Source organism: Lepidochelys kempii, chromosome 5 (genome assembly GCF_965140285.1).
Source record: "Lepidochelys kempii isolate rLepKem1 chromosome 5, rLepKem1.hap1, whole genome shotgun sequence".
NCBI classification, from domain to species: domain Eukaryota; kingdom Metazoa; phylum Chordata; order Testudines; family Cheloniidae; genus Lepidochelys; species Lepidochelys kempii.
In genome coordinates, this window is record NC_136384.1 from 71,646,018 (window position 1) to 71,660,096 (window position 14,079).

General features: G+C 40.2%; 1 protein-coding gene across 4 annotated transcripts in view; it reads right to left on the reverse strand.

Moving 5' to 3' along the window:
• EPB41L4A (erythrocyte membrane protein band 4.1 like 4A) overlaps positions 1–14,079 on the reverse strand; it is a 222,772-nt gene that overhangs the window by 88,733 nt on the left and 119,960 nt on the right. For all 4 annotated transcript variants that reach the window (XM_073344691.1, XM_073344692.2, XM_073344693.1 and 1 more), the window contains 2 exons: positions 13,232–13,320; positions 12,772–12,835 (listed from right to left, as the gene is read on the reverse strand). In XM_073344691.1, the coding sequence (XP_073200792.1) occupies positions 12,772–12,835; positions 13,232–13,320 (153 nt within the window). The remainder of the gene's footprint in view (positions 1–12,771; positions 12,836–13,231; positions 13,321–14,079) is intronic.

A 14,079-nucleotide genomic window follows, 5' to 3' on the forward strand; every position in this document is an offset into this window, starting at 1 on the left:
TTGTTTACACTCATACCACCCCATTGGTTTCAATGAGTGTAAACTGACCCACTGTTTGTAATTCTTAAGTAACATGAACAAATTGCTCTATTTTTTTGGATAGGATTTTAAGTTAAATTTGCAGCTAGCGTGAGAAGGCCAGATATTCTGCCCTGGTTCTGTCTCTTTTATGCCACAGATGAGGCAGAAAAGAGATGAAGTTCTTCACAGTCTCCTTTGGTCTTAACGATCTTTAGCAGTTTAGTATCGTCTGCAAACTTTGCCACCTCACTATTTACCCCTTTCTCCAGATCATTTACGAATAAGTTGAATAGGACTGGTCCTAGGACTGACCTTCGGGGAACACCACTAGTTATCCCTCTCCATACTGAAAATTTACCATTTATTCCTACCCTTTGTTCCCTGCCTTTTAACCAGTTCTCAATCCATGTAAGGCTCTTCCCTCTTATCCCATGACAACTTAATTTATGTAAGAGTCTTTGGTGAGGGACCTTGTCAAAGGCTTTCTGGAAATCTAAGCACACTATGTCCACTGGATCCCCCCAGTCCCATAGGGTCTGACCCCTTCAAAGAACTCTAATAAATTACTAAGACATGATTTCCCTTTACAGAAATCATGTTGACTTTTGCCCAACAATTTATGTTCTTCTATGTGTCTGACAATTTTATTCTTAACTATTGTTTCAACTAATTTTCCTGGTACTGACGTTAGACTTACCAGTCTGTAATTGTCGGGATCACCTCTAGAGCCCTTTTTAAATATTGGCGTTACATTAGCTATCTTCCAGTCATTGGGTACAAAAGCTGATTTAAAGGACAGGTTACAAACCATAGCTAATAGTTCCACAATTTCACATTTGAGTTCTTTCAGAACTCTTGGGTGAATGCCATCTGGTCCCGGTGACATGTTACTGTTACGTTTATCAATTAATTCCAAAACCTCCTCTAATGACACTTCAAACTGTGACAATTTCTCAGATTTATCACCTACAAAGGACAGCTCAGGTTTGGGAATCTCCCTAACATCCTCAGCCATGAAGACTGAATCAAATAATTCATTTAGTTTCTCTGCAATGACTTTATTGTCTTTAAGTGCTCCTTTTGTATCTCGATCATCCAGGGGCCCCACTGGTTGTATAGCAGGCTTCCTGCTTCTGATGTACTTAAAAACCATTTTATTACCTTTTGAGTTTTTGGCTAGCTGTTCTTCAAACTCCTTTTTGGCTTTATTACATTTTTACACTTAATTTGACAGTGTTTATGCTCCTTTCTATTTACCTCACTAGGATTTGACTTCCACTTTTTAAAAGATGCCTTTTTATCTCTCACTGCTTCTTTTACATAGTTATTAAGCCACGGTGGCTCTTTTTTAGATCTTTTACTGTGCTTTTTAATTTGGGGTATACATTTATGTTGAGCCTCTATTATGGTGTCTTTGAAAAGTGTCCATGCAGCTTGCAGGCATTTCACTCTAGTCACTGTACCTTTTAATTTCTGTTTAACTAACCTTCTCATTTTTGCATAGTTCCCCTTTCTGAAATTAAATGCCACAGTGTTGGGCTGCTGAGATGTTCTTCCCACCACAGGAATGTTAAATGTTATTTTTTATTATCACTATTTCCAAGCGGTGCTATTGTAGTTACCCCTGGGACCAGATCCTGTGCTCCACTCAGGACTAAACTGAGAATTGCCTCTCTCCTTGTGGGTTCCTGTACCAGCTGCTCCAAGAAGCAGTCATTTAAAGTATCGAGAAATTTTGTCTCTGCATTTCATCCTGAGGTGACATGTACCCAGTCAATATCGGGATAATTGAAATCCCCCACTATTACCAAGTTTTTTATTTTGATAGCCTCTCTAATCTCCCTTAGCATTTCATAGTCACTATCACTGTCCTGGTCAGGTGATCAATAATAGATCCCTACTGTTATATTCTTGTTAGAGCATGGAATTACTATCCATAGAGATTCTATGGAACAGGTGGATTCATTTAAGATTTTTACTTCATTTGAGTCTACATTTTCTTTCACATTGTCAGTATGAAACATTTTGAGTTTTCATTTTGAAATGACTTTGTTTTGTTTGTTTTAAATTGTGGGTTATATTATAATGCAACAAAAAATTAGAATAAAATAAAATGTTTCAATTTTCTCAAAACAAAACATTTTGATCAATCTGAAACAATGGGTTTTTTTCAGAATTTTCTTTTGCAGAGAATTTGGATATTTTCAGATTTCGTTCGGATTAAAAACTAATCAAAATTTCAAAATTCCTTTGCAAAATGGAATTTCCATCCTCTGCACAGCTCTAGTTTCAAGAAGGGAAATAGTGAAAAAGTATAGTAAGATATTCTGCATGTATAAATACTTCTCACATGCACTATTCATAGAACCTGTCAAAGACCTGCTACAGTCAAGATTTAAGGGTACCTTCTCCTGTAAGTGGATTTAATTCACTCAAATACACAAGCCACTCCCACATACCACACCCAAATAAAAGCGGTTGGAAGAAAGAACAAAGCTGGGGTGTATGTATACTGAACAAACATCCCAACCTGGCCAGAGCAGATACATACTCTCTTTGCAGTTGCCGTCCCAGAGTCTAAGATTCCTGCACGCTGGTCTAAAAACATTATTTGCCATGAATCATAGAATATCAGGGTTGGAAGGGACCAATCTCCAACAAAATCATCCCAGCCAAGTCTTTGTCAAGCCTGACAAAGAGTATAAAGGGAAGAGTATAAAAATATTGCTCGGGCATGTAGGAATGATATCAGGACGGCCAAATCGCACCAGGAGCTGCAGCTAGCCAGAGATGTCAAGAGTAACAAGAAGGGTTTCTTCAGGTATGTTGGCAACAAGAAGAAAGCCAAGGAAAGTGTGGGCCCCTTACTGAATGAGGGAGGCAACCTAGTGACAGAGGATGTGGAAAAAGCTAATGTACTCAATGCTTTTTTTGCCTCTGTTTTCACTAACAAGGTCAGCTCCCAGACTGCTGCGCTGGGAATCACAAAATTGGGAAGAGATGGCCAGCCCTCTGTGGAGATAGAGGTGGTTAGGGACTATTTAGAAAAGCTGGACGTGCACAAGTCCATGGGGCCGGACGAGTTGCATCCGAGAGTGCTGAAGGAATTGGCGGCTGTGATTGCAGAGCCATTGGCCATTATCTTTGAAAACTCGTGGCGAACCGGGGAAGTCCTGGATGACTGGAAAAAGGCTAATGTAGTGCCAATCTTTAAAAAAGGGAAGAAGGAGGATCCTGGGAACTACAGGCCAGTCAGCCTCACCTCAGTCCCTGGAAAAATCATGGAGCAGGTCCTCAAAGAATCAATCCTGAAGCACTTGCATGAGAGGAAAGTGATCAGGAACAGCCAGCATGGATTCACCAAGGGAAGGTCATGCCTGACTAATCTAATCGCCTTTTATGATGAGATTACTGGTTCTGTGGATGAAGGGAAAGCAGTGGATGTATTGTTTCTTGACTTTAGCAAAGCTTTTGACACGGTCTCCCACAGTATTCTTGTCAGCAAGTTAAGGAAGTATGGGCTGGATGAATGCACTATAAGATGGGTAGAAAGCTGGCTAGATTGTCGGGCTCAACGGGTAGTGATCAATGGCTCCATGCCTAGTTGGCAGCCGGTGTCAAGTGGAGTGCCCCAGGGGTCGGTCCTGGGGCCGGTTTTGTTCAATATCTTCATAAATGATCTGGAGGATGGTGTGGATTGCAGTCTCAGCAAATTTGCGGATGATACTAAACTGGGAGGAGTGGTAGATATGCTGGAGGGGAGGGATAGGATACAGAAGGACCTAGACAAATTGGAGGATTGGGCCAAAAGAAATCTGATGAGGTTCAATAAGGATAAGTGCAGGGTCCTGCACTTAGGACGGAAGAACCCAATGCACAGCTACAGACTAGGGACCGAATGGCTAGGCAGCAGTTCTGCGGAAAAGGACCTAGGGGTGACAGTGGACGAGAAGCTGGATATGAGTCAGCAGTGTGCCCTTGTTGCCAAGAAGGCCAATGGCATTTTGGGATGTATAAGTAGGGGCATTGCCAGCAGATCGAGGGACGTGATCGTTCCCCTCTATTCGACATTGGTGAGGCCTCATCTGGAGTACTGTGTCCAGTTTTGGGCCCCACACTTCAAGAAGGATGTGGATAAATTGGAGAGAGTCCAGCGAAGGGCAACAAAAATTATTAGGGGTCTGGAACACGTGACTTATGAGGAGAGGCTGAGGGAGCTGGGATTGTTTAGCCTGCAGAAGAGAAGAATGAGGGGGGATTTGATAGCTGCTTTCAACTACCTGAAAGGGGGTTCCAAAGAGGATGGCTCTAAACTGTTCTCAATGGTAGCAGACGACAGAATGAGGAGTAATGGTCTCAAGTTGCAGTGGGGGAGGTTTAGATTGGATATTAGGAAAAACTTTTTCACTAAGAGGGTGGTGAAACACTGGAATGCGTTACCTAGGGAGGTGGTAGAATCTCCTTCCTTAGAGGTTTTTAAGGTCAGGCTTGACAAAGCCCTGGCTGGGATGATTTAACTGGGAATTGGTCCTGCTTTGAGCAGGGGGTTGGACTAGATGACCTTCTGGGGTCCCTTCCAACCCTGATATTCTATGATTCTATGATTCTATGACCTTAAAAACCTCTAAGGAAGAAGATTCCACCACGTCCCCAGGTAATCCATTCCAGCGCTTCACCACCCTCCTAGTGAAAAAGTTTTTCCTAATATCCAACCTAAACCTCCCCCACTGCAACTTGAGACCATTACTCCTTGTTCTGTCATCTGGTACATCCAAGAACAGCCTAGATCCATCCTCTTTGGAACCCCCTTTCAGGTAGTTGAAAGCAGCTATCAAATCCCAACTCATTCTTCTCTTCTGCAGACTAAATAATCCCAGTTCCGTCAGCTTCTCCTCATAAGTCATGTGCTCCAGCCCCCTAATCATTTTTGTTGCCCTCTGCTAGACTCTTTCCAATTTTTCCACATCCTTTTTGTAGTGTGGGGCCCAAAATTGGACACAGTACTCCAGATGAGGCCTCACCAAAGCCAAATAGAGGGGAATGATCATGTCCCTCGATCTGCTGGCAATGCCTCTACTTATACAGCCCAAAATGCCGTTAGCCTTCTTGGCAACAAGGGCACACTGTTGACTCATATCCAGCTTCTCGTCCACTGTAACCCTAAGTCCTTGTCTGCAGAATTGCTCCTAGCCACTCGGTCCCTAGTCTGTAGCAGTGCATGGGATTCTTCTGTCCTTAACTGCAGGACTCTGCATTTGTCCTTGTTGAACCTCATCAGATTTCTTTTGGCCCAATCCTCTAATTTGTCTAGGTCCCTCTGTATCCTACCCTTACCCTCCAGCGGATCTACCTCTCCTCCCAATTTAGTGTAGTCTGCAGACTTGCTGAGGGTGCAATCCACACCATCCCCCAGATCATTAATGAAGATATTGAACAAAACCAGCCCCAGGAACGACGCTTGGGGCACTCCACTTAATACCGGCTGCCAACTAGATATGGAGCCATTGATCACTACCTGTTGAGCCCGACGATCTAGCCAGCTGTCTATCCACCTTACAGTCCATTCATCCAGCCCATACTTCTTTAACTTGCTGGCAAAAATACATGCCCACTGGATACATGTAACCACAATCTTTTTCCATTCCTTGGCCCATTCCTTCAGCCCCTTTCTGTAGTGGCCTATGCATCACTAGTGTGGAACCCAGTTCTGTCACATTCAGGAATTGCAGTGTCCTCTGTGCACCCACTGAACAGTTACCCATTCACATGGAGTGTAACCACAATGATTCTGCTGCACTGGGGGACTTTTTGTGTCCATCTATGTTCCTGGGTGAATTTCAACAAAAGTGCACACAGCTGACATTTACCCTAATGAGGATTGCACACAGCAACAATCAGACCCTGTAGTTTTCCCAAGGGGAGCTCAACCAAAATATACTTGTTTATCATCAGAATTTGTCTTAACTTTGCATAATGACAGGTTTCAGAGTAACAGCCGTGTTAGTCTGTATTCACAAAAAGAAAAGGAGTACTTGTGGCACTTTAGAGACTAACCAATTTATTTGAGCATAAGCTTTCGTGAGCTACAGCTCACTTCATCGGATCCACAGTATGCATCCGATGAAGTGAGCTGTAGCTCACGAAAGCTTATGCTCAAATAAATTGGTTAGTCTCTAAGGTGCCACAAGTACTCCTTTTCTTTTTGTCTTAACTTTATTTGTCTTACCTAGAGACTTTTTCTTTGCAATCTATAAATGGGAAAGGCTCACTCCTTCACGCTGCTATTTAAAGCTTTCATGGAATGCTTAACACATGCTCTTACTTCTGAGCATAGTTCAAGTTGAGGGACAATGTTATATTGATCCAGTGACTAACGTCACTGCAAGAAAATTTCTGCCAGCTGATCAAAGTAATTGGTCTCTTATGCAATGGTAAGCCAGAGACAGTGAAATACTATTTTTGCCATTTTTTAAAAGCACGAGAAAAAATAATGGAGAAAGTGTAATGGAGAAAAAAATTAAAAGATACAGGATATAAATTAGGTGTACATTAAATCCAATTACCTTATAGTAATATTAGTACACAGCAGAAATGGGTTTACAGAAATAGAACAAACAAGTCATAATTATACAAGTGGTTTTCAGGGAAGAGAACTGCTGAAGCACTACAGATCTCAGTATAAGAGACAGAGAAGGTGAAGCTCTTAATTTCATTATAAATGCAGCAACAGTAAATATTTTGTGCTTGTTGAAACACTGAGTTTATGAAAAGCCAAATGATGTAAACAGGCTCACTAGCATCAATGATAAATAATTTTCCCTGACACAAAAACTCCATATTGTAATCTTTAACCAGCCTGAGGACAGTGCTCTGTATATTTGGGCTGAAATCTGTCAATCCATCTAGGGATTTAGATGTCCATTTCCATTAATTTTAATGTCCATTAATTTTAATGGGAATTGGGCATCCAAATCCTTTAGGCAGCTCTGAAAATCTCAACCTTAATTTTCATTTGCCTTAAGGAGAAACTGAAAACAAGCAAGGCTTTCCATTAAGTAACTGTTAACATGCAGCACCACTGCACGAAGTACTAAAAGCAACAAAGAGACTATTCTCCCTACATTGGTATATCTGTGAAAAGTGGGTTTGATTGCTTTTAATTTACATCTGCCAATAGTTGAAAATATAAATTAAAGCCTAAAATTATAACTATGTTTACAGACTTTCCACTGTGATACTAAAACTGTGTTCTACATAAAGCATTTAATATATTCAAGAACAGTTTGTTGTTATTATTATTATAGGGCATTAATTCATTTACTTCATTATGGACTACATCATCAAACAGTAATGGGAACAAAATAGAAAATGGTTTTACAAAAGGTAGATTGTGCCAGACGAACCTTATCATCGTCTTGAGAAGATAACTGATTTTTTAGACAAAGGAAATGCAGTAGCTCTAATCTGCCTGGATTTCAGTAGGGTATTTGATACAGTTTAACATGGGAAATTATTAGTTAAATTGGAGAAGATGGGGATTAATGTGAAAATAGAAAGGTGGATAAGGAACTGGTTAAAGGGAGACTACAAGGAGTCATACTGAAAGGTGAACTGTCAGTCTGGAGGGAGGTTACTGAAGGAGTTCCTCAGGGATCAGTCTTGGGACCAATCTTATTTAACATTTTAATTCATGACTTTGGCACAAGAAGTGGGAGCATGCTAATAAAATTTGCAGATGACATAAAGTTGGGAGTTATTGCCAATACGGAGGAGGACAGGAATATAATACAAGACAATAGAAATGGGATGAAATCTAATAGTGCAAAGTGCAAGGTCATGCACTTAGGGGACTAATAACAAGAATTTTTGCTATGAGCTGGGGACTTATCAGTTGGAAGCAACAGACGAGGAGAAAGATCTGGGGGTATTGGTTGATCACAGGATAACTATGAGCTGCCAAAATGATTTGGCCATGAAAAAGGCTAAAGCAATCCTAGGATGCATCAGACAAGGTATTTCCAGTAGAGATAAGGAAGTGTTACTGCACTCATACAAGGCACTGGTGAGACCTCAGCTGGAATACTATGTGCAATTCTGGTCTCCCCCATTTAAAAAGATGAATTCAAACTGGAAGAGGTGCAGAGAAGAGCTACTAGGATGATCAGAAGAATGAAAAACCTACCTTATGAGAGGAGACTCAAGGGGGCTGGCTTGTTTAACCTAACAAAACAAAGGCTGAGGGGAGATATGGTTGCTCTCTAATAATACATCAGAGAGATAAACACCAGGGAGGGAGAGGAGTTATTTAAGTTAAGTGCCAATGATGACACAAACACAAATGGATATAAACTGGCCATCAACAATTTTAGGCTTGAAATTAGATGAAGGTTTCTAACCATCGGAGGAGTGAAGTTCTGGATCAGCCTTCCAAGGGAAACAGCAGGGTCAAAAAACCTAACTGGCTTCAAGATGGAGCTTGATACATTTATGGAGGGGATGGCATGATGAGAGTGACTACAATGCCACCTGGCCCATCTGCAACTGCTACTAGCAAGGTTTCAGAGCAGCAGCCGTGTTAGTCTGTATTCACAAAAAGAAAAGGAGTACTTGTGGGACCTTAGAGACTAACCAATTTATTCAATGAAGTGAGCTGTAGCTCACGAAAGCTTATGCTCAAATAAATTGGTTAGTCTCTAAGGTGCCACAAGTACTCCTTTTCTTTTTGCTACTAGCAAAAATCCCCAACAGCCAGAGATGGAGCAGTAGATGGGGAGGGCTCTGAGTTACTCCAGAGAAATCTTGCCAAGGTGTCTGACTGGTGGGACTTCCAATATGCTCAGGGTTCAACTGATTGCCATATTTGGGGTCAGGAAGGAATTTCCCCCAGGTCAGACTGGCAGAAATCCTGTTTGTTTTTTTTCACCTTCCTCTGCAGCATGGGGCATGGGTCACCTGCTGGTTTAAACTAGTGTAAATGGTGGAGTCTCTGTAACTTGAAGTCTTTAATCATGATTTGGGTACTTCAGTAACTGAAGCAGAGGTTAGGGGTCTATTACAGTAGAGGGTGAGTGAAATTCTGCAGCTGCAATGTGCAGGAGGTCAAACTAGATGATCACAATGGTCCCTTCTGGCCTTAAAGTCTATGAGAATCCCCTATGCTGTAAAGTCCTACCTAAGAGACAGGAAATTCTCATTTGTAGAATTTCGCCATCATCATCGTTCTGTCAAGGGGAGTTAAGAGAGCTCCATTTAATTAACATCCATCTCTCAAAAAAAAAAAACCCACAAAATCTAGAGACAAAGAATCAGCACCAATTACTTTTAACTCTGTATTTATGTCAATATTCTGGCAACAATTTAAATTTTTTCTTTATTTTTAATAAAAAAAATTAACATAGTGTTTGTGAAAGGTGCAAAACTGGTGGCTCCAAGACTGAACTTCTCTGTTCACAAAACAGACTACAGCAACTTAAAAAAAGAAATCCAAGGCAGCCATTCAGCAAGCAAGGTATTTAAGCACATATCCAATGAAGCGTGTGAGGAGCCCCATGAGGTATGCATTCATGATTACAAGTACTGATAGTCACAGTGTTGTGCCTCAATGTATCATTTGAGAAGTAAACAGACAAAATACTGAACCTAAATAAGTCAGGAATATTGTCTATGGTAATTCAAATGTTTAAAGTTAGGCATGTGTTTGTTGCTGAATTGGGGTCTCAGTTCACTATGGGCCTGATCCAAAGCCCTGTAAAGTCAATGGAAGTCTTTCCATTGACTCAAATAGACAGTTGATCTGGTCCTACAATGCACCATTTGTGATGGTGTTGTTTGTACTATCAACATTCTTAGCCCATTCATTCACTTAGGCAATAATTCATGACTGATAAGTTAGAGCCTTATCCTGCAAACCCTTATTCATGTGATGAATCCTCGTTTATGTGAGTAGCCACAATGAACTGAACTGATACTCAAGTAAGGGGTTTCAGGATTCGATGCTAATGTAGAACTCCCCATTATTTCACACACTTCAGCATTTGGCTGTAAAATTTCATCATTTCTTAGACTGTATAAGAGCATAAAAACATCCAATTATCACCATTCCTTGTTCGCATTTGTGTTTTAGGCATATCACTTCAATTTGTGTTTCGAGGATCCAGTATGAACACCCGCAGACACCACCATGCACACACCCATACATTCCCTAGTCCGAAAAGGAAAAGCAGCTGTCAAGAGAGTACTAACCCAGAGTTCATATGGTTTGTTTGCTTGAACGTTTTAGAAAAGCAGACTGAAATTACTGTACCTATAATGCTAATGCTAATTGTCAGTATCTTTCTGGTAATTGAGGTGCCTGGGAATGAATGCAATATTCCAGGTGTGGTCACACTATATCTGTAAGGAGAAGGAATAGTCCCTTCCTCCTCCAGGGTAGGATGTCTCCCAGAATGTAGCACAATGCAGAAATGGCATTTTTTGCACCCATATCATATTGCAAATTCTTGTCTCAGTTTTCCTGTGATATGACATGGTGCTGGCATTTATTCCAGGATATAAAGGGAATAAAAGAAATTTGGGAATATCCTATAATAATATGATGTTGGAATTTAGGAGCAGGCAAGCCACACTGGCCAGCTCTGCTTATCTGTGTGTGTAACTGCATAAATCAGCATTATGATGATATAGAATCAGAAAGATAAGACAACTGACACAATTATCTATTTCATCAACCAATCTCCTTTGTAGTAACAAAAAACCATATGTTTCAGGAGTAGCAGCCGTGTTAGTCTGTATTCGCAAAAAGAAAAGGAGTACTTGTGGCACCTTAGAGACTAACAAATTTATTTGAGCATAAGCTTTCGTGAGCTACAGCTCACTTCATCGGATGCATGCAGTGGAAAATACAGTGGGGAGATATATATACACAGAGAACATGAAACAATGGGTGTTATCATACACACTGTAAGGAGAGTGATCACTTAAGCTGAGCTAATACCAGCAGGAGAGCGGGGGCTGGGGGGGGGGGAAGAGAGAAAACCTTTTGTAGTGATAATCAAGGTGGGCCATTTCCAGCAGTTGACAAGAACGTCTGAGGAACGGGAGGGGGGAGGCGGGGGGGGGGAATAAACATGGGGAAATAGTTTTACTTTGTGTAATGACCCATCCACTCCCAGTCTCTATTCAAACCTAAGTTAATTGTATCCAGTTTGCAAATTAATTCCAATTCAGCAGTCTCTCATTGGAGTCTGTTCTTGAAGTCTTTTTGTTGTAATATTGTGACTTTTATGTCTGTAATCGAATGACCAGAGAGATTGAAGTGTTCTCCGACTGGTTTTTGAATGTTATAATTCTTGACATCTGATTTGTGTCCATTTATTCTTTTACGTAGAGACTGTCCAGTTTGACCAATGTACATGGCAGAGGGGCATTGCTGGCACATGATGGCATATATCACATTGGTAGATGTGCAGGTGAATGAGCCTCTGATGGTCTGGCTGATGTGATTAGGCCCTATGATGGTGTCCCCTGAATAGATATGTGGACACAGTTGGCAACGGGCTTTGTTGCAAGGATAGGTTCCTGGGTTAGTGGTTCTGTTGTGTGGTATGTGGTTGCTGGTGAGTATTTGCTTCAGGTTGGGGGGCTGTCTGTAAGCAAGGACTGGCCTGTCTCCCAAGATCTGTGAGAGTGATGGGTCGTCCTTCAGGATAAGTTGTAGATCCTTGATGATGCGTTGGAGAGGTTTTAGTTGGGGGCTGAAGGTGATGGCTAGTGGCGTTCTGTTATTTTCTTTGTTGGGCCTGTCCTGTAGTAGGTGACTTCTGGGTACTCTTCTCCCCACTGTATTTTCCACTGAATGCATCTGATGAAATGAGCTGTAGCTCACAAAAGCTTATGCTCAAATAAATTTGTTAGTCTCTACGGTGCCACAAGTACTCCTTTTCTTTTTTTGAAAAAAACATTGTATCAAAAACAGGAAGGTGGATATGTTGGGACATTCTGGCATCTCCCTTTACTGTCAGAATACAGAGTATTGCAATAGCACCTCAAAGAAGCATTAGTTGCAGTGCAGATTTTAACGATCTTTCACACCCTTGTTCTTGCTGTTCTCTTAAACAGTTTTCTAAAAATACCTGTCAGGGCTTGAAACTGCCAAATGCCATCAGGGAGATGGCCTATTATGAGCACAATATAGAACTTTCAACAAGTTTATGAGTCAACTACACTGTAAACCTATGTCTCCTTTCTCAAGCTTCCAGATTTCCCATTCAGTTTGTTAAACATCTGAAATAATTCCAGGCTTTTCATATAAATGCTTACTACATACATGTACCATCAGACAGTAACTACAGCATTACCTATATGTCATTTACTTTAAAGTAGAACTCAGACTTGTTTGTACATGAATAGGCATTCTGCAACATTCTAAATCGCAGGCGTTACTGATGGCATAGAAAAACAAATCTTGACAATATACTATAAAGTCTCATTCTGCTCTGCTTCAATAGGGCTTTTCTGCCTTCCCTGCAAAGTGAAAAATAGGCAGGTGGGAAAGAGAGAAAACTTAACCCTAACTACAAATACCCATCAAGAAAGATTACATATGGGAATACATTTAAATATAAGAAAAGTTTTTGTGGTAGTGATTAAAAGCAAAACTGGCAATAATAGTTTCATTTCACGGAACACACCAAACTCTTAACTTGATTAGTTTCACAGTTTCTTCCTTCAGACTTAAAATAAAAAACTTACATCTTTTCCCAGCACTCTAAGTTCAAACTGCATTTCCTTGAAGTGAACCTTTGTAATTCTAGGCCTAAATGTTGAAAAAAAGATAAAGAGAAGTGTTATGGTATTTAAATCCAACACATCAGAAATACACAAAGAAGAAACAAAAAAAATTGAAAGGAGAGTTTCAGTAAGCCATTCATACATAATCATTTTTACCAGTGCTCCACATATATTACTCACAAGAAAAAAAGTGATACTTAAACACTTTAATGTGAGCGGTGAAAGTTAAAACCATCTCTTACAATATTAGAAATAGAACACAGACAATTTAATCTAGACAGAAAGATCCATGATTCCAACAAGTACATCAGTTTAGTTCTCATAAAACTAACCAGTCATATCATACGTATATTCGGTATTGTTTATTTTTCCTTTTAGCCACATTATTTTAATACAGTCTGCAATATTATGTTGTACATACCAGAAATACTTCCCTACTTGTTTTTTATTCTTGTAAACAACAACTCCTACAGGTGTTAATCCTAAAAAATATTCAGACTTGTTTTCACCCTGGAAAATAGAACAGATGTCATTTTATTACTTACAACCACAATTTTATTTTTATAGATATCATCTAAGAAGCAGTGGCCTGGTAAATGGAGCACTGGTGTGGGACTGAGGAGAAATGGGTTCTATTACTGGCTCTGCTGCTAGGTAACTTTGGGCAAGTTACTTTAACCTCTCTGTGCCTCAGTCTCCTCATCTGTAAAATGGGGATAATGATACTGACCTCCTTTGTAAAGCTCTTTGAAATCTGCTAATGAAAACCACTGTACAAGTGGTTACTATGATCATCATCTTAGTAAGCTAAACACCCAAACCTACAAAATTCTTTCTTCCTTGAGTAACTTTACTCATGGGAGTAATCCTATAAACTTCAGTGGGATTGCTCTCATAAGTAAGGATTACTTACATGAATCAGGTAAGAGAAACAATTCAACAACTAAATTGCCATATTTCTCTTCTTTAAAAATCTAAAGAAACTAATTACAGTCAAAACTTCACACTGCATAAGATACAGTATTTACTCATAATGTAAATATACTTCCGAATGCTAGAATAGGTTCATTCTACCATACCAACCAAGACACATGAATAATCAGTCTGCTCAACTAACTTCTGGTCCCTGCAGAACTGAAAAATGTAATGATCATATTGGGAAACCATGGAGGGGTCAAAAACTGTAATCAAAAGGAGACACAGAAAATGACACAACGAATCATCTCCCTGATCTAATCAGCATCCATGTACCACATTAAATAAAAGCCA